The sequence below is a fragment of the Theropithecus gelada genome, chromosome 14, assembly GCF_003255815.1.
Source record: "Theropithecus gelada isolate Dixy chromosome 14, Tgel_1.0, whole genome shotgun sequence".
NCBI lineage: Eukaryota > Metazoa > Chordata > Mammalia > Primates > Cercopithecidae > Theropithecus > Theropithecus gelada.
Window position 1 is genome coordinate 57,299,328 of NC_037682.1, and position 27,031 is coordinate 57,326,358.

The 27,031-nt window shown below is 48.5% G+C and overlaps 1 protein-coding gene across 3 annotated transcripts in view; it reads left to right on the forward strand.

Annotated features, from left to right (window-relative positions):
* Nucleotides 1–11,575: 11,575 nt before the first annotated feature.
* LMO1 (LIM domain only 1) overlaps nt 11,576–27,031 on the forward strand; it is a 44,325-nt gene continuing 28,869 nt past the window's right edge. For 2 of the 3 annotated variants that reach the window (XR_003115633.1, XM_025356890.1), the window contains exon 1: nt 16,313–16,855. Coding sequence is in view for 2 of the 3 variants with exons in the window: in XM_025356890.1 (XP_025212675.1) it covers nt 16,831–16,855 (25 nt within the window). In the remaining variant the exon portion in view is untranslated. Of the gene's footprint in view, nt 11,784–16,312; nt 16,856–27,031 lie in introns of those variants that run through there. The other variant, XM_025356891.1, reaches the window with a different exon arrangement.

Sequence of the window (27,031 nt, forward strand, 5' to 3'; positions counted from 1 at the left end):
TAAGTTTGTTATGGAGGGAGTGGTGTTCTTATAAAAGATGAGTTCAGTCTCTTTTTTTTCTCTCTCTCCTTCACTGTGTTCTCTTGTCCTTCTACTTCTGCCATGGGAGGACATAGCAACAAGGCCTTCTCCAAATGCAGGCCCTCAACCTTGAACTTCTCAGCCCCCAGAAGTGTAGAAATAAACCTCTGTTCTTTATTAATTACCCAGTTTCAGGTATTCTGTTATAGCAGCACAAAATGAACTAAGACAGTGACCATGATCCTTGGCACTCAGCACGAGACCTGGCCTTAGGATGCATGAGACAGTGTTGGTTGTTAACAAGAGGAACATGAAGGAGAATGGGAGGCTTTCAGTCCAGACTAGCAAGCAGAAGTTTTATCCTCACCTCCACTCCTTGAGATGGTTCTGCTGGCCTTAGCAGGTCTAGGCTTATCCTAGATCGATTGGTTCTAGGCTAGTAGCTTCCAGCTCCCAATCTCCTGTTAGGATCACCTCTAGGCAAATGCTTATGGTCAGGCTGGGCTAGACTGGACTCAGAGGCCATCCCATGGGGCACAGGTTTGAGTGTTATCACATTATTCTAAGAGTGGTAGAGCCAAGCTGCTAGGACCCTCAGGCAAGGCATAAGGTAGGAGGTCCTAACCTGTTGAGCCAGGAACCCATCTGTGGTCCTATGAGGTGGAGCTTGGGAAAAGCAGCCCCCAGACCTTTTTTGTGTTCATAGGCCTGGACCACATCTTTAGTTTCAGACAGTCTGGTCTACAATAGCAGAAAGAAAGAGTGAAGAGTGAGCCTTGCCAGAGTCCCTACAGTTGGAGCAGCTGAGCTGAAATGTAGGGTCAGGATAAATACCCATCTGGGCTCACCTGGAGGCCTTGAACATGAAGCAGCCTTAGACATAGGCCGTAACCTATCCTAATCCACCTCCCTTAGCTCCCTGGTCCAGCCAAAAAGAAAGAACTTCGGCTGTTTCTTCATGTCGTTTCTTTCTTCCATCTCTCCCAGGATCATGACTTTCCGTGAGCATCAGGGAACTTCTTGAAACAAAGAGAAAGCAGGGAGCACATCAAGGGTCAACCTTGGCTCCAGGTTTCCATCCTGGGAAGCTCTTTGGAAACATGGGGCCTGGCAAAGCAGAGTCTAGAATTGGATACTTGGAACTTGGAGAACACATTCAAACTATTTATTGATGGGGAATCAGAGGATCAGTGTATTCATTAGGAAAAAGGGCTAAGCTACTATAACAAAGAGGTCCTAAGTTACAATGGCCTAAAGGAGATGGAACTTTATTATTTATCTGTCGTAACACGAGATAAAAAGTCTAGGTTGGTAGGGTTACTCCACAAGGCCACTTAGAGACCCAGCTTCCTTCTATCTTATTTCTTTGCATACTTTAGGCTATTGATTAATCAAATCTGGGTGTTCTAATATCTATATTCCATCTTATGGAAAGGGGGGAAGATAGGAAGTTGTGGATAAGCAACTTGTTTCTTCATGCTGGTATAGTCTTTGTCTCTCCCAGAACAAATTTATCTACATGGCAGACTATATGAGTCTTGACTTTTACATCTTATAGCTTCAACCACCAAAGAGAAACCAACCCAGCTCTCTGGGTTCCAATGTCAAAACTCCTACTGGGGAAACCCATTGGTCTAAACTGGGTCTCTCCCCTTGTAAGCAAGAGAGGTGAAAATAGCTCATCTCTCTCTTTTGCTTACAAATAAAAACTAGTAACTTGTCTATACCCATTGCAATGGAAGCTGGAAATACAGTCTCCAGTGCCATGTGCCCAGGAGGAAGGAAAAGACATGTTGAATACACCACCAGTAGTCTGCCACACGCAGGAAGAGGAAGTTACACGGTGTGAAATCTACAAGAAGTGGACTCAGAGCCACAATGTAGGCCTAGCGTCACCAGCAAGTCTGTGGCTTCAGTTCTACCTGCAGGCTCTGAGGGTTTGAATCAGCATCCTGTCCCCAGGTGTGTTCTCCCAAGCTTTAGAGGGCTCAATCTAGTACAAGCCCCAGGTGGTAGCTGTGACCTCCAATCCTGATAGGACTCAAGTATTTCTGACTCACTACAGGGGTTATTTGAGCACAGGGGCTTGGAGAAGCCCAGGCAAGTCCTAGGTAGCAGCAGCTACAGAGGAATATGTGCTTTCAGGGTTTTTTTGTTTTGTTTTTGTTTTTGTTTTCTCCCCCAAACTATCGTTTGGGAGTTGGCAGGGCCTCTCAGACAGGTTGGATGCTGGGTGAGAGGGAACCCCTTTGGCTTCTTCCATCATGGGTCAGGGGTGAGGCAGGAAGACCCCACTAGAGATTGAGGGAGAGGGACCAGGAGGGGGACTAGGAGTGCCCTCCCATCAGTCCCACATACCTGGGCCCCTGCCTGCAGCATGGAGAAGGACGGTTTCTGAGATGCATGTGCTGTTGGGACATGCGGTTGTAGCTCCAAGGGGACCACCTGCATGTGGGTGTGTTCACTCTGGTGAGCTTGTTGGGAAACAGTCTGTTCTCTGGGAGTGAGTCACAGTGCTCAGCCCCACAGCCCAGTCAGTTGGCGTCCATGAAGCTCACGGACCAGCACCAGCCTCCAGAGCACGTGGCACAGCTGGACCCTTAGACCCAGCCCTCCATCGCTCCAGGTCTCCAGTCATCAGTGGACAGGTGATTAGGAGGGTGGGAGAGGGAGGAGATGACCCCTAGTCACATAAAATCGGGGTTCAGATTGAGAGTCTGACATTGCAAGTCAAGCTGGGTGGGGTTTGGTTGCTGGGGTATTAGTAACCTCAGAGGGAGCTGTGGGCATCCAGGAACCCCCTTGGCAAGAGTTTCTGGAAGGTGGGAGGTGCAGAAATGAAGCCATTTGGAGGTGGGAAGAGGCCCCTACAACAGCTGGCTGGGGAAGCCTGAAAGCTCATCAGCACTGCAGAGGTTGTTGCCATAATCAAGTCTCAGAGCAAGCTAGTTGGCTACATAAATGAAAGAGTGGAGGGAAATATTTGAGCCAGGCAAATTCTCCCAGCTGGGGCTAGGGTGGCGGGTGCATGGAGTGTAACAGTAAGTTCAGAATATCTGAGTTGGATTGGACCCCTGAGACCTTCTTCTCTGACCCATTTTTCTCTCAAGGTAGGAAGCTGGAGAAGAAGATGCAAACACTTATAGCTTAATAGGTTTTCTTTTATTACTGTCACACAAATAAGTATACAAATAACTATGTAATTAACTAGATCATTGTGATAAGAGCTATGGAGGAAAAGCACAGAGGGCCCCATGTCAGAGTATAGCAGGGAGGCCTAACCTAGTCTTGAAGGAAGAGGCCACCCTGACATTTAATCCTGGACACAAGGGATGAACACGAGGTGGTCCAAATAAAAGGGGGCAAGAACATTTCAGGCAGAAAAGAATGGTGCATCTGCAGGCCTGGAGACAGGTGGTAGTTCAGACAACAACAAGGGCAATATGCTGCGTCATAGGAGCAAGGGTGGGTGTCAGTGATGGGAGATGCTTCAGGAGAGCCTGCTCGTGCAGAGCCAAGTGGACATGCAGAGAGAGGACGGGGGCTTGCTGTGGAGAGCAACAGGAAGCCATGACAGCTTTGAGGGTTGGTTGACGAGATCTCATTTGCACTTTAAAAAATCTCCTGGCTGCTCATGGAGTAATAGAGGCTATATCATTGAGGTTCAGGGTGGACTTTGGGTGGGGGCCAGTAAGGAGCTCTTGCAGCAGTATGCAAGAGATCATAGTGACTTGGACTAGGGCAATAACAGTGACTGATTGGAGGGTGTGTCAAAAAGAACTCCCATTTAATTTCTAAATTTAAAAAATTATAAATTACTTATGCATTATGAATAATGAAAAGGTAAGTGTATACTTTTTTTTGAGTCAGGGTCTCACTCTGTTGCCCAGGCTGGGGTGCAGTGGTATGATCATGGGATCATGGCTTACTACAGCCTCTAATTCCTGGGCTTAATCGATCCTCTCTCCTAAGCCTCTCGAGTCACCGGGATTACAAGTGTGAGCCACCATGCCTGGCTCAGTGTATACTTTCTCCTTCACTCTTACCTTCCATTCTCACTCACTAAGGTCACCAGTGTTGACAACCTGAACAAGTGCAGCCTTTCACATCTTTCCTTCACGTGCATCTTAACAGAAAGAGGTTTTCTTTTGAATGGGATAATATTACTTGATACTCTGCAATCTACTTTTCCCACTAAACAGAACATCACAGATGTCCTTTGCAAGTCAGTTGCTCTAACTCGTTTTTAACAGTTGCATAATATTCTACAGCAGAGTTGTAGGACAATTAATTCAATCATTGATTGGCACTGATATTCATATGGGTTCCAGTTTTCTGCCACCACAAACAATGCCGAAATTAGGATTATCCTTATATATAGGTGATTTCCCCTTATAGTTTGGAGTCCCAGAAGGAGGATTTATAGGTCAAAAGGCATGTACATGTTTAATAAATAGTGCCGGGTTACCTGCCTCAAAAGTAATAGATCGTGCCAGATTGCTTGCTCAGTAGCAAAGGAGAGTACACATTTTCTCAAAATTTTAGCAGACCTGGACATTTTACTTTTTTAAAATTGCTTGCCAATCTTATGAATTTAAATAATGAAAACTTATTTTGCTTTAATTTGCATTTTCCCAATGACTAATGAGGGTAATCATTTTATTGACCATTTAGATTTCCTCTCTGAATGGCCTGTTCTTTCTCTTTTTCCATCTTTCTTTTAGGCTTTTGTCTTTTATTTACAATATAGAAATTCTTTGTATATACAGCATATTTTGCAAATATTTTCCTAATAAATCATTTGTATTTTTCTTTTGTTTGTGCTATATTTTGCCATAGAAGTTCTGAAAATCAAATTTAGTATATTTATCTTTTCCTTTGTTAGTCCCAATAAATTTATTCATGTTATTATCCAAATCTATTAAATTTTTGTAATAAAATACCATCCAATATTTTCAATGTTTTATTCTTATTTTAAAATATTAAACCATTTGGAACACAATTTTTATATTTAGGGGAGGTAAGGATCCTATTTGTTTCTTCTAGATGAATAACCAGTTATGACAGCACAATTTATTGAAATAACTTTATTGAGATGTAATTCACATACCATACAATTCACCATTTAAAGTGTTCAATTCAATGCATTTTAATATATTCACAGATTTGCAAATCTCCACAATTTTAGAACATTTTTATAACCTCAAAAAGAAACTCTGCACGCCTTAGCTATCACACCCCTACTATCCCCAGTCCCTAGCACTATCCCCAGTCCCTAGCACTATCCCCAGTCCCTAGCAACGACTTATGTACTTTCTCTCTCTACAGACTTGCCCATTCTGACATTAAATATAAATGAAATCATACAATACACAGTATTTTGTGACTGGCTGCTTTCACTTAGCATTATGTTTTCAAGGTTCATCCATCCTGTGGCATGTATCAGTACTTTATTCCTTTTTATAGCTGAATAATATCTATTTGTCAGTTCATGAACATTTGGGTTTTTCCCCACCATTTGGCCATGATGAATAATGCTGATATAAACATCAGTATACAAATTTTTGTGTGGACCTATGTTTTCAATTATCTTGGGTGTATACCTAGGAGAGGAATTTCTGGTTATAGGTGACTCTGTGTTTAACTTTTTGAGGAGCTGCCAGGCTGTTTTCCAAAGTGGCTGCACCATTTTACATTTCCGCCATCAGTGTGAAGGCTCCAATTTCTTCACATTCTTGCCAACATTCATTATCTAAAGTTTTTAATTCCAGCTGCCTAGTGGGTGTGAATTGGTATCTCCCTGTGGTTTTGATGTGCATTTTCCCTATGTTGAGCATCTTTTCAGATTCTATTGGTTTGCTTGTACATCTCCTGTGGAGAAGTGTCTTTTCAGATGGCAGTACCACTTACTAATTTTTCTCTGATGAATTAAAATGCAACATTTATCATATATTAAATTCCTTTCTGTACTTGAACCTGTTTATTGTCTCTTTGTTCCTGTGATCTATTTCTCCCTTCCTGACTTACACCATACTATTTGATTATGGTAGTTTCATAGTATGTTTTATTATCTAGTAATGCAAGTTGTCTCCAATTAGTCTTTCTTTTCATATGTTTTCTTAACTAGCCACATATATTTATTTTTTAATTGCACTTCAAGTTAAATTTTTTTCAGTTCTAAAATTTTTAAATTTGGGATTCTAATAGAAATTGCACTAAATTGATATATTAATTTTGAAAGGATTTGCTTTTATGATAATGTCCTCTCTTTTAGAAATATGGTTGTCTCTTTATATATCCAGATCTTGTTATATGTCCTTCAATATGCTTTCATGAGTTCCTTTAAAGAAGAACCTTATCTTTGTGATGATTGTTGTTTTTAAATTATTCCTAAATATTTGCTTTGTCACTATTGCAAATGCTCTATTTCATTGCCATTTCTAACACATCATTGCATTTAGAAAAAAACTGCAGCCTTCTATCTATTTATCTTGTATTTAGCTACCTTCTCAATTATCTAATAATTTTAGTAACTTTCAAACTAAATTTTATTGGATTTTTGGTTAATAATTGCATAATTTGTAAATAAACATATTTTTGTCCTTTCAAAAAACAGCTGTTTATTTTGAGCAGTTCATTTTCTTGTCTTATTGAGTTAAAGTCTCAAAAAATGTTGAATAATAATGATAATAATGGACATTCTGTCTTAGTCCCAGTTTACGGAAATAGCTTCAGAATGTCACGTTTATTTATCTTCTATTGAGTTTTGGTAAACAGTCTTAACAAATTGAACTAGTTTTCTTCTATTTCTATTTTGCTTCATATTTTATTAGTAATATATGCTAAATTTTATCAAATGATTTTGGACATATATTACTATAATCATATTTTGTTCCTTTATTTGTTGATGTAGTGACTCATACTGATAGAGTTCCTGATGCTGAATCATGTTTGTGGTGTTAAAATAAATCCTCCTTTGTCATGGTGTATTATTCTTTTGATACTTTTTTCATGTCAAGATAGCTAATATCTTATTTCAGATTTTGCACTCTTATTCAAGCTGTTCTATGAATTTTTTTTCTTTTAAAATTCAATCTTTATAAGGTCTGGGAATAAGAAAATGCTGGCTCATAAAACAAACTAGGAAGATTTCCAAGTTTTTCTCTTGTCTGGAATAGTTTAAATAACATTAAAATCATCTGTTTTTCAGGTTATATAAAACTCATTTTAATGTAATCTGTGCCTTGTGGGGTTTTATTTTAATTGTGATAAAATACACGTAACATAAAATTCACCATCCTTACCATTTTTAAGTGTACAGTTTAGCAATGTTAAGCACATTCACATTTTTGGGTAACCAATCTCCAGAACTCTTTATCTTGCAAATCTGAAAATGCTATCCCCATTAAATTCCCCATTCTCCCCTCTGCTGAACGCCTGCCAACCACCATTCTACTTTTTGTCTCTATGAATTTGACTACTCTAGGTACCTCATATAAATGAAGCCAAACAATATTTGTCTTTTTGTGGACTGGCTTATTTCACTTGGTATAACGTTCTCAAGGTTCATCCATGTTGTAGCATGTGTCAGAAATTCCTTCCTTTGAAAGGATGAACAATATTCTTCTGTGTGTATCTATCACATTTTGTTTATCTGTTCACCCATTGGGGAACACTTGGGTTGCTTCCACCTTTTGATTATTGTGAATAATGCTGCTATGGACATGGATGTACAAATATCTCTTTGAGAATCTGTTTTCAATTCTTTTGGGTGTATTTCCAGAAGTAGAATTGTTGGAGCATATGGTGCCTTGTGATATTTTAATAGCATAGTTTTAATATCTTTTTAAATGTATTCTGTTTATTGGCCTATTTGAGATTTCAACACCTTCTATGCTCAGTTTTGATAATTTTCTACTTTGCTTGAAGTCGTCCATTTCTTCCAGGTTTTCACATTTATTTTCATAGGCTTACTCATATTATTGTTATAATTCTTTAACCTTCTCTGTACCTGTGATATATCTCTTTTCTTATATCTAATATCATATATTTGTGCTTTATTTTCTTAACTAGGTTTTCATGGAATTTTTTTTTCCATTTTGTTAGTCTTTTCAAATAATCAAGTGTTGGTTCTAATTTTCCCTTTTAATTACCTTTTCTATTACTTGTTTATTTTCTATTTCATTATTTTCTGACTTCATTAATTTTCTACTTTTTTGGTTCAGTTTGTTCTTTTCTAATTTCTTAGATTAAATATCTAGTTCATTTGCTTCCAGTCATTTTTAGAAATATTTCAAGCATATGAGGCTATATTTCTTCCTCTGAGCACAGTCGTGTTCCATAAGTTCTGTCTGATATGCTGTGTTCTCTATTTTCATTACTAGATTGGTAATTTCTATTTTGCTCTTATTTTGATCCAGTACTAATTTAATAGGATGCTTCTTAATTTTCAAGCAGTTTATGCTTTTAGCTTTGAAGTTGGCTTCGTTTGACATTAACATTGCTGTTTCTACTCCCTCTCTGCTTGCATTTTCTTGGTCTATCTTTGCCCATTGCTTTATTTTCAGTCTCTTTGTCACCTTGTTTTGGGAGTATTTCTTGTAAACAGCATTTGGCTGTATTTTATTTATAACTTACTCAGACAATCTGTTTTTTGATAGGGAAATTCACTCTCTTCATGTTTAGCGTAACATACTGATATACTGACCTCCACTGCCATTGGGAGAAGCTGGCGGTTGCACCAGGGACAGCGCCCCTATTATTGTTCTGATCCATTCTTGCTCACACAGCCTTTCCCTTCATGCCAGTCATGCAGCTAAGACAGGTTGGAACATAAAGGCAAAAAAATGCCGAATACCAGATCCCACGATTTTACGATAATTAGCCCCAAATTCTGATGTTCCAATTCTCCTCTCCAGGACCTTCCTCTCCAAATAGTTGTGAGACCTAGGAATGCTTACCCGTGTGACCCAAGTGCCTTCTGGACACCACTAGATTTTGAGTTCTGGATACTCATTTTCTCTCTAGCAATCCCAGGGTTGGGAGATGGGGGATGATGGATTATGAGAAGAGATGCCGTCTGTATAATTAGAGCTGCTGCCTGATACTCTTGCCATCTTGCCCGAGCTGCTGTTAATGCCACCAAGTTGCTGATCCCAGCTGCTCTTTTCCTCTTGGCCCAGCAAGGTGACATCTCAGCTTCTAATGACCAGCTGTTTCAGAGGGCCTCCCATAGCCAAGCTGCAGGGCTCCTAGTGACCCAGTTTCTCATTTGCACCACTGCCCTCTTCTTCTCAGAGTGCTGATCAGGGGTGAGTTAGGCCCCACCTTGCACCATACTTGGAACTATTATTCCCTTAAACTCCTGGCCTTGCTTCTCAGTCTAGTCCACCCATGAGGATCTCCTCTCATTGTCTCTGCCAGCATGGCCCCCATTGAGGATCTCAGTCCTCATGATAGATCTGTCCCTGTCTCAATCCCAGCTGTGGACTGAATTCAGTGTCTTTCACCAAGAGCTGGGGCCCCATATAAATGCAGAGATAGGGCGGGGTATCTGCTTCATTATCCGTGATCACCTCATGATGTTTACACTCTCTGAATTTTCTCTTTCTCTCTATGAAAACCAGGGGGCTGGTCTTTTAAGAGCTCACATAGGCCCTTGCTGCAAGTGATGGTGGGAACAGGGAGTCTGGGTGCTTACACCTCAGGCTGGCTTCTCTGAGTGTGAACTCTGGCCAAGCAGAGACACCCAATTGCAGGGCCCTGCTAGTCTGTATGGTGCCTTTGTGCAAAGTAGCAAAAGGTGCCTTCTTTGGGTGGGTGCAGTCCGTGCCAGCTACATGGCTTGGAGGGTGAAGGGGTACAGAATTTCAGGCCCTACCAGATGCCTTGGTACGTGGAACAGCCAGCACCCATCTAGGCAGTCACTCCTGGGGAATTGAGAGCAGCTGATTTGGGAGATCATTCTGAAGAGTCTCTCTGAGCGCTCCTCCCTTCTTCACCAAATTAAATATAATTCGTGCAGTCATTTCACAAACTTTCCCAGACACTATGTCGGTCTGTTTGAGAGGATGGAAGAGAGCTGGAGGAATCAGGATGAGCTCCCTCCCTTCTCTCTACCCCTCAATCAGAATGTGCTTTGATAAGTGGGGGCTTGGGGACAGTATAAGGGTGACTAACTGCGCCTCCCTTACCAATTAAATTTTTAAAAAGCTGCTATGGAAGGAGCGAATATTAGTTTCCTGATTTATAAAGCCAAATGGATTAAGCTCATTCATTGCCCGAGGAAACAAAAAGGAAATCTTCAATACCTCTGTGCACATTGAGAATAGGAACAATGCCGGTCTTTAGAAAGCAGAAACCTAATTTGGGGGAATCAATTACCCTCTGTGTCCCTGCCTCTGTGGGCTCTCTCACTGGCTCTCTCAATAGATTTCCTGGGAGGTAAAATGTGGAGAAGTTCATCAACCATAGGCACACCCTGGGCACAGCCTTGAGACAGGAGGTGAAGAATTAGGTCTAGGGTGGGTGGAGTTGGGGGTTCCTGGGTGCAAGGGTGGGGTGGGGAGGGTTTGGGGATAAAAGTTGAGAGTGGGGGCGGTATTGAGAGGGATAGTGAGAGGGCAAAGTGGGGGGTGGTGGTGGGAAACTGGGGTTTATAACTGAGGGAGAGCAAAGCCCAGCCTAAACAGGTGACAGGGTGGAGAACACTGTGGCCCAGCCTGGGTCCAGAGTCACCACCGCCTCCTGATCCTCTCGGATTTCTCCTCTGTGATCTGCACTTTCCCCTGTGGGGCTGAGCATGCCGCGGGGAATGGCTGGGCAATAATGAAAAAAGAAAGGGGATGGGGCGCCTGCCACGGTAGCCGCGGAGTCACATTCACAAAGTCACACACACAAGCACTCTCGCGATCTCCTACACATTCCTGTGCCGGGTCCCAGTCCGGGCCCACAGTCCCCAGACCCAGAGTCACGCCCAGCCTGGCGCACTCGTTCAGAATCACAGGCACGGAGCCCACACTCCCACCCGCACACACACACCCGCAATCGTCCTACCCCCACCCTCGTCTTGAGCTCACACAGTGGCTCACCACCCCACACAGCCCTCACTCTGGCATGCGAACACACACACACACACATACAGCTCCTCACACGCACACACTCTGGCTGTGCTTTTGTGTTTTGTCAGAATTAATGAGAAAAGTTCCCGTGCCCTGCGGGTAATTAGTGTCCTTGGAGTTAAATAAGCTAATGGCGGGCACCTCTGGCCCAAGCAATTATGTTTGTGTATTGAATAATTGATTCAAAGGGGGGGGGGGGGAAGGGCCGCTAATCAGATCTGAGCATAATGAATTGATTTAATTAACAGGGGAATCTGAGGGGCCCTGGGAAATGCAGCCTTCACTTGGCTGAGGCGAGCGCGGCCCGCACCGAGGAAGGACGCGCGCGCGGCTCAGGCTCCGGCTGCGGCCCGGCCCGGGCAGCGGCTGCTCGCTAGGCTCCCGCGATCCCGGCCTGGCCGTCTCGCCCCCTCGCCGGCCCCCCAGTCCTTCCTCCTGCGCTCCCTGCCCGCGGGGCTGCGCTCCGGACTCCGGTCGGTCTGCCCCCGTCGGCAGCCGCGGCTCTCGGGACTTGGCACCAGCGCTGGGCCGGCGGGAGCAGCGCAGGCGGCCGGCGGCGGGAGTCGGAGCCGCTAGCCCCTCAGTGTCCTCGGCGCTAGTCGGCTGGAGCCTCCGGGACCATGGTGTTGGACCAGGAGGACGGTAGGTGCCCGGCGCGCGGGGCTAGGGGCGCGGGGCGGAGACTGCGGCGCTGGCCCTGCGGAGTCCACCCCGCTAGCGGTGGCAGCGCCCTCAGCACCCGGGGCCGCCTCCGGCTAATGGGTGCCTTCCCGGAAGCGCGGCGGCTGGATGTGTGCGCCGGTGCCGGGGTCGGCGGCGACAGGCTCGGCGGTGCCAGGCTCAGCGCCCGAGCTTCGTCGGCGGGATTAGGAAGTCTCCCGGTCCCAACGAGGCCGCTAGCCCTGCGCGCTCCGGCCGGGAACTTTCTCACGGACTCTTGCCGCCTTGCGGGCATCCGGAGCGCCTCTGCAACCCGCACCGCGGGCTTCCAGGCAGTGCCCACTGCCAACCAGTCTCCCAGCCTCTCTGGGTGTCTGCACGTTCCCCTTCCGCTCCCTACTGCGGAACGGATCCCCGCGGGAGGGTGGGGGTGCCCACAGATCCTGCAGGTGCAGGGGTGAGGGTGCTGTCAAACCAGCAGTGTCCCTGCGGTCTGGCACTCCATAGCTTCGGCATGGGTGACATTGCCTCTGCCCCTGGCAGGGCTGGGGAGGGAGCTGCCATCAGTTCACCCAGCCTGGCATGTTAGGAAGTGCCACGCTGGCTGGGGTAGGTGGGTGGGCCATCTAGTCCAAAATATCAGGTCCAACTAAAGGCGGTTTTACCTTGAAGTTAGCGAAGTTTAGGGTCCTTCAGGTTCCTTCAGCTGCCAGGTCCTTGGTGGTAATTTGGTATTAGTAGGCTTGTAGTCCTTTTCTTAAAGAGCCCCACGCCCAAACTGCAGTAAGCTTTGGACCTCACACAATTTCCATCCATCCCTGGGTCCAACTCCTACACTTTCCACTGCCAGTCTCTTGGAAGAACTCACAGCTCTGGCTGACCCAGAGACCATCCGCCACCTAGGCTGGGACAATCCCTTAGTGCCTGAAGGATGAAGTGCTGGGGCAGGAAGCTGGGAGGTTTGGGATTGAGAGGCAACTTCTGGGCTGCAGGGAAAGGGTCTTGCTGCCTGGCCTTCCTCTCTAGCCCGGCTAGTCCCTTGACCCACCCTACCACCACTCACTATAGTGATCAATTGTCCTTGTTTGCTCAGGGCGATCTCAATTTTAGTACTGAACATTCTGCATCCTAGGAAACCCTTGAGTCACGAGGCAAACTTGGACAGTTGGTCAGTGCACACCCACAACCTTTCCAGGGCTGCGGTGCAGGGGTAGGGGAGATTTCTTTGCTATGGTGCAGATTTGGCTTGGGCCTCCATAAGGCCTAACAATTTATAACTGCAGCTTACAAGGAGATCTGTCCAGGCTCTCCAGAAACCAAAAGAGGAAAAGTTTGCCGACTGTGCACCTCTTCACTCCAGCGGGTTGCAAATTCCTGAGCATTGGCTGCTTTTGTGTAAGTAGGGGGAAGGGTGAGGCATCTGAACGTGGCCAGCAGGCATCCTGATTGCACTATGAAGTCTGTAGGTTTACTCTGTCCTGTCAACTGTGGTGGCCACAGAGAAGGGGTCCTCATCACCCCAATACCTCTCTGAGCATCACCTGTGAGGCTAGCCTGTAACTCCATCTTGGAGGCAGCTGCATTGTGTTGGGAGGAGGCCCTCTGGCTGCGGCACATCTGACAGTCTCCACCAAAGAGTTCTGGAATATCTAGTCTGCCTGGGCCCTCAAGCCCTGCGTCCCACTCCTAATGCAGGAACTCTTCCTCAGGACTTTCCTGCCAGGTGGAGGGGCAAATTGCTGGGACCTGCCCAGATATTTGTAAGACAGCCAGTAGCACCCGTTTTCTCCTCAAACTAACCTTGGGGATTGATAGCTGTCCTCTCCCTGCCATCCCCAGAGGCATTTCAAGGGCATTTTGGAGCACTCTTGGCTTGTTGAAGTGACAGTACATGCTCATCACCTGTGGAATGTGTTGGGTGAAAACTACCTCCTGCAGCCCCAGGGGATCTGAGGATTCCACTCTGGTGGTGTGGGCGTGTCCCTGGACCTAGAAGCAGCTTGGGTGGGGTGAGCCTGGGGGTGGGGCGAGTATGGGGGTGGGAGTTACTTGCTTGCCCGTGAGCGGAAAGAGGACATCAGATGGGATGAGTGATGTTCCTATCTGCCTCTGTCAACCCAGCAACCCCCTTCCTGGCTGGAAGGTCAAGCCACCCAAACCCTCCAAGACTTGCTGTGAAGGTTCCTCTCCAGATCAGTTTAGGAGTACCATGCTCACAACTGGGGGTGCAGAAAGAGCCACCTGTGGGCACACACAGCACCAGTCCCCTGCTGGCATGCCCTACCTGCTTCTGCAGCCCATTGCTGAGCACCCCAGGCCAGCTCTGGTCCCTGGGTTCGGGGCACAGGGCCCTGACTCCCCAAAGAGATGCCAGCCATGTGGCTGCCAATTAGGTACCTTGGAGGCTGAGGTGAGCTGGTATTCAGACAAACTCATGGACAAGAGAGTAGAAGGGTGGCCACAGCTAACCCAGTTCTGGTTTGTGGGTCAGGGCCAGTCCCTGAAAGTGAGGAGAAGCCGCCCCTGGAGGTCAGTAGTAAGGCTGCATGCGGCCCCGATGGAGTGAATGCCTCTAGTAGCACAGAGGTTTCTACGGCAAGAAGCTGCTGCTTGCCAGCCTGTAAGGCCCTGTGCGTGCTACACTGTCTAGCCCCCAGCTCTGGCAGGTGTGAGGGGCTGGCACCAAATATGCCAGTGGCAGCAGTGCCAAAGCCTCCCTCAGACCCTGAGGGCATGGGTCTGGTGGCAGTGGCAGGGGAGAGATCAAGCTCGCAGTCCTGAGGCATGCTGAGTCTGAGCAAAATGATATATTTAACATCAAATATACTCAAGGACTATTAGGATTAAGTATTCAAGATGAGGGGGAAAGTGAAACCCTCTGAGCTGCAGATGAGGCATCTCATTAGAAGCAGTGCTTTTCTGTTTTCTCAAAGCCTGACTTCCATGCCTAGCAGAGAGGAAGATGGCTGCAGCCCCCTGCCCCCAACCCCTGTCAAGCACTGGGGCCTCCCAGGTTTAAGGGGTAAGACCTAGCCTCCAGGTCTCCTTCAAACCGGATAATCTCCCCCAAAGCCCTGCATTGTCTGGAGTGCCACAGTTTACAAAGCATATTAACATGCATTAGCTCACCTGATCCCCACAACAACCATAGATGCAGGAAGAGTAGGTCTCCCACTTCACAACCAGGAAAACTGAGGCCCAGATAAAGAAAGAGACTTGCTAAGGTCCACTGTTGGTAATTGGCAGAGATGAGATAAAATCCCAACTGGCGGCCCTTCAGCCCCTTTCCCTTTCCCTGGGTCTAGTCCTCAGAAGTGATTGCCAGGACCAAGCCTCCAACACATCTGTCTGGACCCCTCCTTGAACTGGAGAAAAATCATTATTTCTATCCCACGCAGGAACTCTGTACTGTCTAGGCAAAGAAAAAAGACTTGGGATTTAAAAGTAGGTAGCCTTCCGGCCAGGCACAGCAGCTCACACCTGTAATCCCAGCACTGTGGGAGGCCGAGGTGGGTGGATCATGAGGTCAGGAGTTCGAGACCAGCCTGGCCAACATGGTGAAACCCCGTCTCTACTAAAAAAATACAAAAATTAGCTGGGCGTGGTGGTGTGTGCCTGTAATCCCAGCTACTTGGTAGACTGAGGCAGAAGAATCACTGGAACCTGGGAGGCGGAGGTTGCAGTCAGCCAAGATCACACCACTGCACTCCAGCCTGGTCGACAGAACGAGACTCCATCTTAAAAAAAAAAAAAAAGAAGAAGAAGAAAGAAAGAAAAGAAAAAAGTAGGTGAGTAGGTTGCTTTCCTAGGGTAGGCAGCCAGAACATCAGCCCCAGGATTCTGGGGAGAAGCAGGGTCCAGGACAAGAGATAGACACTGTCTCTTTTCCTGCCTTATGAGTTACAGAGCAAGAATTGTCAATTTCATAATAGTAGCAGGAATCTTTGTTTTGTTCAGTGCTGTATCCCCAGTGCCTTAGAACTGTGCTTGGCACATAATATACGCTCAGTAAATATTTGTAGAATGAGAAAGGCTTTCAAGGCCAGGCCTGGGCTTACTTCGAGAGAAATTGAGATAAGCTTTCCTACCCCATGGAGTTAGGATGCTTTTTGGGGATGCTGCTGGGGTCAGGAGTAGTGCTGTAAGACTCAGGGTAGGATTGTTTGTGCCCTGAAGAGGGTTAACTTTGCCAGACAATCCGGGAAGCAACCAGAAACTCCGGGCAGAGCTGATAGGAAGGGAAAGGATGTGATCAGAGAAATATTGCTCGAAGAGGAGACAAAAATCAAGGCTGAGGGCCTGGGAGTAATACATGGGGTGCATCCTCCTGACAAACATTGAAGACCACGACCCTGGGATCCGAGGAGAGACGCTCACCGAGCTGGGACCTAGAGGCCTCCAGGTGGCGCTGCGGAGCCGGGCAGCCGTGCGTCTCCACTCCCCCATTAACCCGGGAGGGAGGGGGCCTCGGGAAATGTGTGCATTTATTCAGTAGCAGGAGTGCAAACCTCATACATTGAGGGAGAAAGGCAGCGGGAGACGGCCGCGAGATTCCCCCATCTCTTTGAATATAATTTTAGATTGAGATTCAGATTAAATCCGAGGGGAAAACACTTTATGAGGCTGAAAGCTGTGTCGTTGCCAGAGCCAGGGTTATGAGCTATCAAATGCAATTACATTAAGACAGATTATACTGGGCAAATTGAGCCATTTAGAAGGTGAGAATCAAAGAAACGGCTCTGATCCTCTTTTCCCCCTTCTCTCTCCCTCTCCCTCTCTCTCTCTAAATTGCAGTTCGTAGTTCCTTGCAATTCTGAGGCACAAAAGTAGGTGAGACTGCTTTTGTATCTGCGAAGTGCTTCACTCCTGAATGTAATTCTAGCTGAGTGCAATCTAGGTTAAGAGCCGGACAAGCGGGTAATTAGAGCCCGCTAGCTGCCCGAGGACCGGCCGCCCCGCCGAAGCGCGCCCCGAGTCGGCGCCCTTCTCCCGGCCGAGCCTAGCTGCGGCTGGACACGGAGCGCCCGAGATGATGGTGCTGGACAAGGAGGACGGTAGGTGGCGGGCCGGGGTCTCGACGCCCCTCACCCCCTCGCCCCCTTGCCCCCCGCTGCGGCGCGCAGGCACACACACGCGGGAACACGGGCGCACACCTGCTGGGCTGTGCGGGGATTGCGGGGCGGGCGGCAAGCTTGGGACCAGGGCTGGGGCAGGGGGAAGCACCGGGGGACAGCCGGGCGGAACTTGCCGGGGGAGAAGGTGGGCGAGCCCCGGGCTGCATGCGCCCCGGGCCGCACGCCCCGCGGACCCCGGCCGCGAGCCAAGGAGCTGTGCTCCGGCCGTGTGCTGCGCCGCGGGGCCTCGTGGAGGCTCCGGCTCCCCTGCGATCTCCGCGCCGCGGAGGTTCGCTTTGAGCATTTCGTCTCTGCGGCTGCTGCTCACACCGCAGCCATCACCCTCGCCCCCGCCGCCGCGTAACCCGAGAGGCACTAAGCGCTGAGCAAATCAGCGGCTTCAGGGAGAATCGGACTCCAGAGCTCGGGGCAAGCGGGAGCGCGGGAGGACGGCGCGAGAGCCGGGGTGCCCAGCAGGCGAGGGGAAGGCGGTTTGGACCCTCGGGGCACATCTCCATGAGCGTGACTCGATGAGAAAGAGAGCCACCTCTTGTGCTGGCCCGCTATCTCCCTGTCTCTTTGAGCGCGGAGGCGGGAGTTTGGCCCAGAGGAAGAAAGTGTCCCGCCGCCGGCCAGTAGCACTCATGCGGGGGCGGCTGCGAGAATGGCACGGACCTTCAGTGGTCGAGCCTCAATGCGCCCTAGAAAACTGCAGGGCACGGGAAAGGTCGGAACAGAGGAGCCCATAGCTGCTGGAAGCCACTAGCAGGTGGTCCCATAGACCCCAAAGCCTTCCTGGCAGGGAGTGTCCTGTAGTTAAGTGTCCTAGAAGGTTGGGGATCCCAGCCCCCTTGAGGGGAAAGCCAAGTGGGTGCCCTAAGATGAGTCCCCAGGGTCAGGAGACAGGCGGTACCCTGGCTGTCCCAGGACCTCCGGCCCTGTAGGTGAGGCCTGTGTGTTGGTGGTGTAGGGGCATTTGTGATTGTTGGTGTCCTCGCTGCCGTCGGCGTTCTGCCATTGGTGAGGTACCAAAAGGGTAGGTTTGCTTTGAGTCAGCGGGAATCCTCTTAAAGTGACTGTAGTGGCCATCCTCTGACCTTCCACTCAGGAGTCTCTGCTGGGCCCGTGCCCTCTGGACCCGTGCCCTCTGCCCCCGGGGCAGCGTTGTTATTGATGTGACCAGTTGGTGAAAATGCAAAGCTAAGTGACTTGCTCAGGGTCACACAGGATGCTCGCATTGCTGCTGCCAGGTGCTGATGCCCCCAGGCTGCCTACTGTCTTCTGAGACATCCAGCAGGGAGGTGGAACTTGAAGTATCTGGCCTGGGGGTGGCATCTAGGAGGCTCTGTGGCTCTCACCATGGGTGTAGGAAGAGAGAGGATGGGGGAAACCTCAGTGCTTCTGGGCTAGCTGGGGTGGGACATCATCTTCAGTGTGTCTTCTCTATTCACAAGGACCCCTTCCTTGGAGCCCCATGTAGGCCATCGGAGAACTTCATATAGAATGAAAAGGAGAAGAAGGGGTCTGGGGTCAGGCCAGACAGGGAGGGAGGAGACCTTGATTTAGTGCCTTTCATCACAAACTCCTCATGTTACTTTGGAACAGTCATGCTTCACTTTCCCTCTTGGTAAAAATGAAAGGCTTGGAGAAGCCAGGGCAGAGGGCACTTCCTTGGTACCTGGGGATACTGTCACTATGGGGAGCATGTAGGGTTCATCTTTAGCAGAGGTTATTTGGCATGCTTGGCTCCCCAGGCCCAAGCCAGGAATCCAGAAGACTCAGGCTCTGTACATGGGAGGCCTCAGGCCAGGGAGATTGGTCTCATGCCAACAAGATGACACCCCCTACCTGCACCCAGGATCTTGCTCTGCCCAAGCACCTCATGATGCCTCTGGCTCTGAGATAATACAAAGAGTTTCAGATGAGCCTTGAGTGGGAATGGATTTCTGGAGGTCATTTTAGCCAGCTCTCTGCCTCCAAATTGCGGTGTACCTCAAGCACCCTGGGCAGATGTTTCTTCTGGTTTCTGTTAGAGCTGTGAAACAGAGCTCCAGATGCCCCTCCATCCCCAGCCTGTCCAGTCTAAACAATATGGTGCCCACTACCATGGAGCTGCTGGGCTCTGGGGTCTCTTACAGCACAAGCACAGCCACTGGGGTCCTAAGCAGCCACCTACTCTTGTCCTGCCCAGCCTATAGCTGTCTTTCAAAAGCAACCTTTCTGCTCATGCATCTGCACTCCACTCCCTGTTAAGAGGAGTCTGGCCTCCCCTAGTTCCAGGAAACCTTGAAGATGGCACCTTCAATTGGAGGAGGGAGAAAGGTTCTGGATCCACTCATCTGCTCCTCCAAACCAACCACCTAACTCCTTCCTGAACACTTCTGCCCTCTCAGCAGGTGGCTACCTGAACTGGGTGGCAGCATTCCCCCACCCCCCAGGTCCCCCAAAGGGTGCGTTCCCTGCATACAGCACCTTTTGTCTGGCTGCAGCAGGGACTCAGGGCTGCTATTAACCACCCCCAATGCCTTTTCTCCACCTGACAGCATCTTGTCGGGAGAGGCTGGGGCTCCTCTGGTTGAAGTCGGGTCTGCCAGCTGCCGAGGACCAAAGCTCCCGCTCTGCTGGGCTGCAGGGCTTTCATGTTGCACTTCTGAAAGATAATAAAATATCAATCGTTTTGCCGTAGCAACGGGTTTAAGAGACTTTCTGAAGTATTGAATCGTCAGAAAAAAAATTTTTTTTTTGCTTTTAAGCACAGTGCATTATTAATAAAGTAATCCATTAGGTCAAGCAGTGAAGGGTCACCACAGAGACGGAAAGATCTGTTTTGCAAACGGTTAAACTTCGAGTTTTAAGATTAATTGCTTTCATTTGGATGCTTGCTCTTGGCCTAGCTATCTCCACTTTACTGGAACTCAGGGTCCGGGCTTTCTAAATGCTGCTGGGTCTGCCTGTCAGCGAAAGGCAGCTGAGCTCCAACTTTCCCGGAGAAACAGCCCTTCTTCCCCTGGCACCTGCGGCTTGGGCTGGCACCAGGCAGTGGGCTTTTGGGGGAGGGTTAAAGTCCCAGGGGAGCAAAGAGAGCTACAGCTCTGAACCCTACCCAAGTCAAATGAGCCCTTGGGCTGTTTGAGAAGAGGCCTTTGAGTAGGAGCAGACAGCAGAGAGTCTGAGAGGGCCCAAGAACAGTGAGAGCTTTGGTCTGTGTGGGACTGGGCAGGAGAGGATGCTGGGGCATCCAGCTGGGGATGCTGGGATACTCTCAGGTGCACACAGGAGAAGGGCAGGGCTGGGTATAAACGGTCTTTGCAAAGGCCCAGCAGGAAGGTGGGGATGACCACAGGAAGCAGCAGGCGGGTTGTGGAACTAAACACCAGACATGATTCCTAGAGCATTTTTAATAAGTAAAAATGCCGAAGAGAGTGAAGCTGGACTGAGGAGGACCAGACAGCGGAGTGTTCAATTGTGAATGACCGCTAGGAGCACAGCCTCCACAGCTGACTCAGTTGATCCACCAGAACCGGCACATGGCTATGCTTGGGTACGAACCAGCCCTTGCTGGGCCACCAGTAGGATTTCCTAGGATAGACCCTCATGTTCTAGGCCACAGAGAGTCCTGGGGCCTCTCCTGGCAGAGTGTGCTCACCACTGTCCCAGCCCTGGAGAGGCAGGCAGGCCCTGATGCTGTTCCATGCCAGAGACCCCAGCCCATCAGCAGGAAGGCAGAGCCAAGTGGACACTGCTGCCTGCTGAGGCCTGGTAAAGGCCTTGTGAGTCTGGCAGGGTGGGGACCAAATCATGCACTTGCCCAGTGCCTAGAAGCAGGGGAGTGGGAGGGTTACCATCTGCATCTACCATAACCAGCCCCAGCGGCAGCCCTCCTTTCTGCTGGGAATGAGGCATCACATCCTGAGCTGTACATACAGCTGCTTCCCCTTCCTACCCAAACTTAGCCAGGCAGAGTGTCTGTAAAGATGGGTAACCCCCTCACACACACACACACACACACACACACCCGAGCCTTGGGTGAAGAAGCAGGTGCGTCTCTCTGTTCCCTGCTCTTCCATTCATTTGCTCACACAGAGCAGCACTAAGAGGGGGACAGGGAAACAACATAAATTGGTCTGTCGTCCAGAATCCATGTCTCGCTAATGTACCCAGATTAACTCAACTGTAAATTGTCTCCTTGGATGGTGGTGTCTTGCTAAAAGTTTCCCATATGATTCATGATTTGGATTGCTTTTAACGGCTATTGGCTAAGCAAGCCGGTGACTGTACAAGGTGATGCAATTGGCATTAGTGAGGGGAGGCACGGGAGCGTGTAATGCAGTCAATACTGCATTAACTACTGATGCCCAATTACAGGGAGCAGGAGAGAGCCTTTCAGGAGCATTAGGACTGGGGGAAGCTGAGATCACTGGCTGCTGCTCGCCTAAAAGCTTCACCCTTTGGATGCCGGGGCTCAGTGCTGGCATGGCCACTCACTTGGCCTCTGTGGTTGTGGGAACTGCCTTTTTCTCTTGCTGTCTGTTTCTGAACATGTCCCACAAAGATGCCTTTAGCACATGAAAATGGACATTTCCCTAGAGCTGGGACCCGCCTCTCCCTCCCGAGAATTGATTCCTTACTCCACCCTGTGTCACCCTGTGTCCCAGAGTCAGACCAGGTGGCTGTCCCATGAGCTTCCATTTAAGGAACTTCACAGCAGGCCCTATTTGTGGGCAGCACCAAGAGGAGGTCTATTTTGGTCTCTCACCCTTGGAACAGATGGATGATTGCCAGTGAGCACTGGCAGTTGACTCCCTGTGGTCATGGGCAAAGGAAACACGAGGTTCAGCCATGGCCCAGGGCGAGGCTGCCACAGTTGGGAGGTGGCCGTGGCTAGACAGGTTGTGCTGTCTGAGCAGAAGGCAGAGCTGTGATGGTGCAGCTAGGGAAGGCTAGGGGCCAGTGACTTGAGCCATGTTGGGGTCTAGAGCAGATGCAGGTCCAGGGAGTTAGGAGATCCCTCCAGAGCTGTGCCCCCATGTAGCAGGGAGGCCAAGGCTGTTGCTGGATCCATCTCCAGGGTCTAGAGGGCCTCCCAGAAAGCCCTGTTCAGGGACGCTGAGAAGACTAGAAGATGTTAGGGCAGAAGGTAGAGGAAAGGACATGGGTGTCCCAGTGTGCCAGGTACTGTTTGACTTGCTGCCACCTCTGTCATTGCACTAAGCTATGCAGGTCCAGTGTGTCCACTGTGATTTTGTGTTACACGCCCACCCAGTGTAGAGGTTGCTTGCCTCTAAACCTTTGCCTCTCTACCTTCTCATCTCTACAGTGAGAACAGCCATACCTAATTGGCAGGATTATACTCAGGATTAAGTGAGATACTGTCCATGTACACATTTGATGAGCCAGAAAGCCTCATGGCTGTGTGGAGCAACATTGCTCCGTGTTCAGTTACAGTATGATCTGAAATAACTCTGTGTCCAGTCCAGTGCTTTGTTCACTGGTAAGCACTGGGTCTGTACCCTCACTCTGCCAGTTTATTTATCATGGCCCTTAATCATTGCTGCCTGGGAGGAAGGCTGACCTTACTACTTGCCCATGTCCGGATCCCCACGGCAGGTGGCACCTTGGGAAGAGGTCTCTAAAACCATTCTTTGCAAATTCCTCCATTTATAGGTGGAAGTCGAGGTTCAAATAGGGCAAAAGGGCTGCCTAGGGTTCCATGAGGAATTGGAGCCTAGAGCATCAGCATCTTTTTGCCATGCCTTCTGCCCTAGCCCCGAGGCATGATGAGGCTGGGTAGTAGAAAACTCTGATTACAGCAAACATCAACTGGACTGCGACTACGGACCACGTGCTTGGGTGTCCCAGTTTTACCCCTTGCCAGCCTACTGACAGCCCAGAAGATGCAGTTCTATCCTCAGATGTAGGTGAAAGGTGCTGATGGACACTCACATCTGTCCTGGTCCTTTTGAAGTGGAGAAGCCCCAGAGGTTCCTATGGCATGTATCCCATCTTGCTTCCCTGTCCTGTCTGGAGTTGGAGGACATTGAGACATGCAAGATGTCCTCCCATTCCCAGGCTTAGCTCTTTGTGGTGCTGCTAGAGTGAGTTTTCCTGGCAGGCCCATATTTGGGATTGGACTACACCAGTGGAGTCAACTTGTCCTGGCTTGTAAGATATTCTGTGCATCTCTTCCCAACTCTGAGTTCAGAGACACTGCATTGGTAGCTTGAAATTAGCCACAATTTGTACCATGGACATAAGCAAACACTACAAATCAGGGCGTTTTCCCAAAGACTTGGTTGTTAAGCATGCATCAGCACATCACCGGATTGCATTCATCTGGGACTCTGGACCTACCTTTTTGTCCTCTGCTACCGCCATTCTCATCTCACCTACTATCTTTCTCCTGATGCTCATTACAACCAGTCTGACCAAACCTCTGCTACCCTGGCATCCTGCCTGAGGCCTACTGCTGCTTTGACCATCACACTAAACTATGCAGGTTTAGTATATCTACTCTGGTTTTGGGTTCCATGAAGACTCAGCATTTGCCTCTATTCCCTTGCTCCTATGTCCTCCTTGCCTGGCATGCCCTTTCTCCTTTAGTTGGCTGAGGTTTCTCCCAGACCATTCCAGACCATGCTCAGAGACACATCCACCAAACCTAGCAACAATTTGTTCACCACTGGTGGGTATGTGTTCATTTCGTGTTCTGTCTAAGGCAGGAGTCCACAGTAGCTGATACAATTAGGGGAAAAGTAAAAGCAGGTGGTGTGAGAGGAGTGAGTAGGTTGTTCCAGATTGCAGGGGCAGCTGCCCAGTATGAAGGCCCATGGGCTCAGATCACTAGCTCCTCCCTCCTGTCCCTTCCCCTGGAGGTCAACTGGGCTTTCTTGAGTGGCCTCCTGTCTTCAGGTGTAGTCTGCTAGCATGATTCAGAAAACCTGGGTTTTGTCCCAGCTGACTGCTGTGTGACTTCAGGCAATGCACTGGGCCTCAATTTTCTCATCCCTACAAAGGGTGAAACACCTAACTGGCACTTTATGTCCAAGCACATACTTGGTAAACCAGAAAGTTTCATGCTTGTGTGAATTGACATTGCTCTCTGCACAGTTACAGTATGATCTTTTGGCTTTGGCCTCTCAGCCTTTAGGAGTCATAAAACACAATAGCTATCATTATACTGAACCCTTACTTAAAAGTGCAGCATTGTGCCGTCTATATGTATCAAGTAGTTATTGCTGCATAATCAGTTACCCTAAAATGTAGAGCCTCAACACAATAAGCATTTATTTAACTTGAAAATCTGTGGGTCAGTGATTTAAGCAGGGCTTGGCTGAGCAGTTTTTCTGGTTTCAGCTGGGCTCACTCACACCTGGAGGATGGAGGATGGCTGATCAGTTGGATGCTGGGCGTGAAAAGCCTGCGAGGCCCTCATTAGCCAGTAGGCTTGTCCGACTTGTTCTTATGGCAGAGACCGGTCCAGAAGGTGTGGAAGCACACAAGGCTTCTCTTTTTTGAGAGAGTCTCGCTCTATTGTTCAGACTGGAGCGCAGTGGCACAATCACAGCTTCCTGCAGCCTTGACCTTTTGGGCTGAAGTGATCCTCCTTCTTCAGCCTCCCAAGTAGCTGAGACTATATCACCATGCCTAGCTAATTTTCGTATTTTTTGTAGAGATGAGATTTCACTATGTTGCCCAGTCTGGTCTTGAACTCCTGGGATCAATCGATCCACCTGCCTCAGCCTCCCAAAGTGCTGGGATTACAAACGTGTGCCACCACGCACCACCGCACCCGGCCTACACAAGGCTTCTGAGGCCAAGGTTTGGCACTGGGATGTTGTCACTTCTGCTGCATTCTATTGGCCAAAATAAATCACAAGGCCAGCCCAAGTTCAAAGGGTGGAGAAGCAGATTCCGCTCTTGAAGGTAGGAGGTGAAAGTCATATAACAAATGGTGTGGCTATGGGGAAGGGTAGCGAATTGGGGTCATTTTTGTAATCAGTCCACCAAGCATCTTCCATATATAATCTCATTTAATACCCCTAAGAACCTTAGGAAGAAGCTACTATTACCCTCATTTTACAGATGAGAAAATTATTGTACAAAGAGATTGAGTAATTGGTTCCACTACAGCTCAAGAGTGCTAGAGCTGGGCTGTGAACCCAAGCAGGTTGACTGCAGAGTCAGTGCACTCACTCTCTGTGCTCTGTCTGCTCCCTTTTCCAGCTGTCAGACATGAGGATGCAGAGAAAGACTCTCAGAGTTCAAGGAAAGGTGAAGAACCTTCGAGATGACTTGGGGTGGAAGGAAGCTTGCTGTGGGCAGTTTGAGGGGGGCTGCCATGGGATCCCAGCTCCATTCCTCCCAGAGCCACCCTGGCAGGGGAGGGACCATAATGAGGTCAGTCCCCATTGCCTCTTTCAGGTTTTCCTCTCTGTCCTGCAAAGCCACTAGACAGCTTGAAAGGATGTGATGCTCTGTGTTCCCAGAGCTGACTTAGACCTGGGCATATATGCAGATGCAGCGAGGTGAGAATCAATTCATTGGTTGGCCCCTAGCCTCAAAATGGGGTGGTAAGTGGGCTGGTGAGAGGCCTGTGTACATTCATAAACCAGCTGATTGAAAAGCAATATTTCAGATAAATACAAGCCAGCGATCTATCAGTGGTTGTAATAAAACCCAGGCTTCAGGCTGTGATTTTATTTTGAAATAATAAGAATTGCTTGATTCTTTTTACTTGAGTTACCATGGTAATTCCGGCGTGGAGCAGTGTTATATTGATTTAGAAAGTGGACAGTAATATTTCTTTTGTGTTATTCTGTTTCTAGGCCTTGATTTCTAATTTCCACTTGGAGATTACTTTTATAAATTTCTTAAGTCCTTCCACTTTTTTTTCCTCTCACAGTATAATTTTCCTCTCATACGCTGCTATGTTCTGAGCTTATTGGTTTGCTCTTATTTTAAATTAAACTTGCTGGTTTCAAATATTGAAATGACATCTTTGTCTGTGTCTGTACTTTGGTTTAGCAAAATATTACAGTCTGATGCTTTCTGCTTAATAATTTAAGGGAGGCATTCTGTCGGCCCTCACTGGGTGCTGATAACTTATGACTCAACCAACGCAGGCCTTAAACTCCTGACATTTTAATATTGTGTGGCGGGAGTGGCTGCCCTTCTTCTCTGAGTCTCAGTGGGGAAAAATTCGTGTGGTACCCCAGAAAGGAGTTTTAATAAATCAACTTTGCTGGTTGGCATGATGACTTGATAGAGAGCAGGAGGGAGACCCACTCTTGCCAGACAAGTGGGAGCAGCGCTGGCCTGGGCTCCTACAGTCCTGCTCTATCCTGTGTGTCCTCTCCCCTCAATCTTTAAAAACCCTAATCCCTGACGACAGTATCCAGGAAGGACTGAGTGGGGCTACCTGTGGGTGCCATCAGAATGTTCAAACTCTCTGATTCTCAGTTTTCCTTTTGTAAAACAAGTGGAATTAGCATGGGCTTTGAGTCACACAGGTTCAAATCCTGTCTCTGCTGCTAAGTCATTCTGATGAGTAAATTCTACTAATAATTTCAAGTAGTAAAATGGGTATGAACACGGTTACCTTTTAAGTCTGTTGAGACTTGATCAGGCAAAGCTTCTGACAGTCTTGCAGATGATTGGTGTCATTTCCCTGTCCTCCCTGGGGTACTGGTGAGAGCAGGGGAGACAGGGGAAGTGGATGTGCTTTGGAAAACTTGCCCTGCTCCAGACAGGCCTGGAGTTCCCAGCCCTGGGAGGATTACTCTTTGGAAAGGACTCACGGCTGTGGCTCCTTGAGGACGTGAAGCAGCCTCTCCCACTTTCCTCCTCTGCCCAGCTGAGGGCAGGGGGCCTGGGTAGGGCAGCTGGAGACAGGGCTCTGTCCTGTGGGCTCCTCTCCTCAAAACACTCCACCTCAAGGCCTGTGCTCTAGGAGGAAGTTCACAACAACATGGGTTGTCAGGCAGAGAGCTGTCTGCAGGGCCCCCTCTCAATGGCCTGAGGAGAGGGCCCTTCTCTACAGAGCATGTATGCCAGTGTGACAGTGTATTAATTATCTACAGCTGTGTAACACATTACTTCCAAAATTAGCAGCTAGAA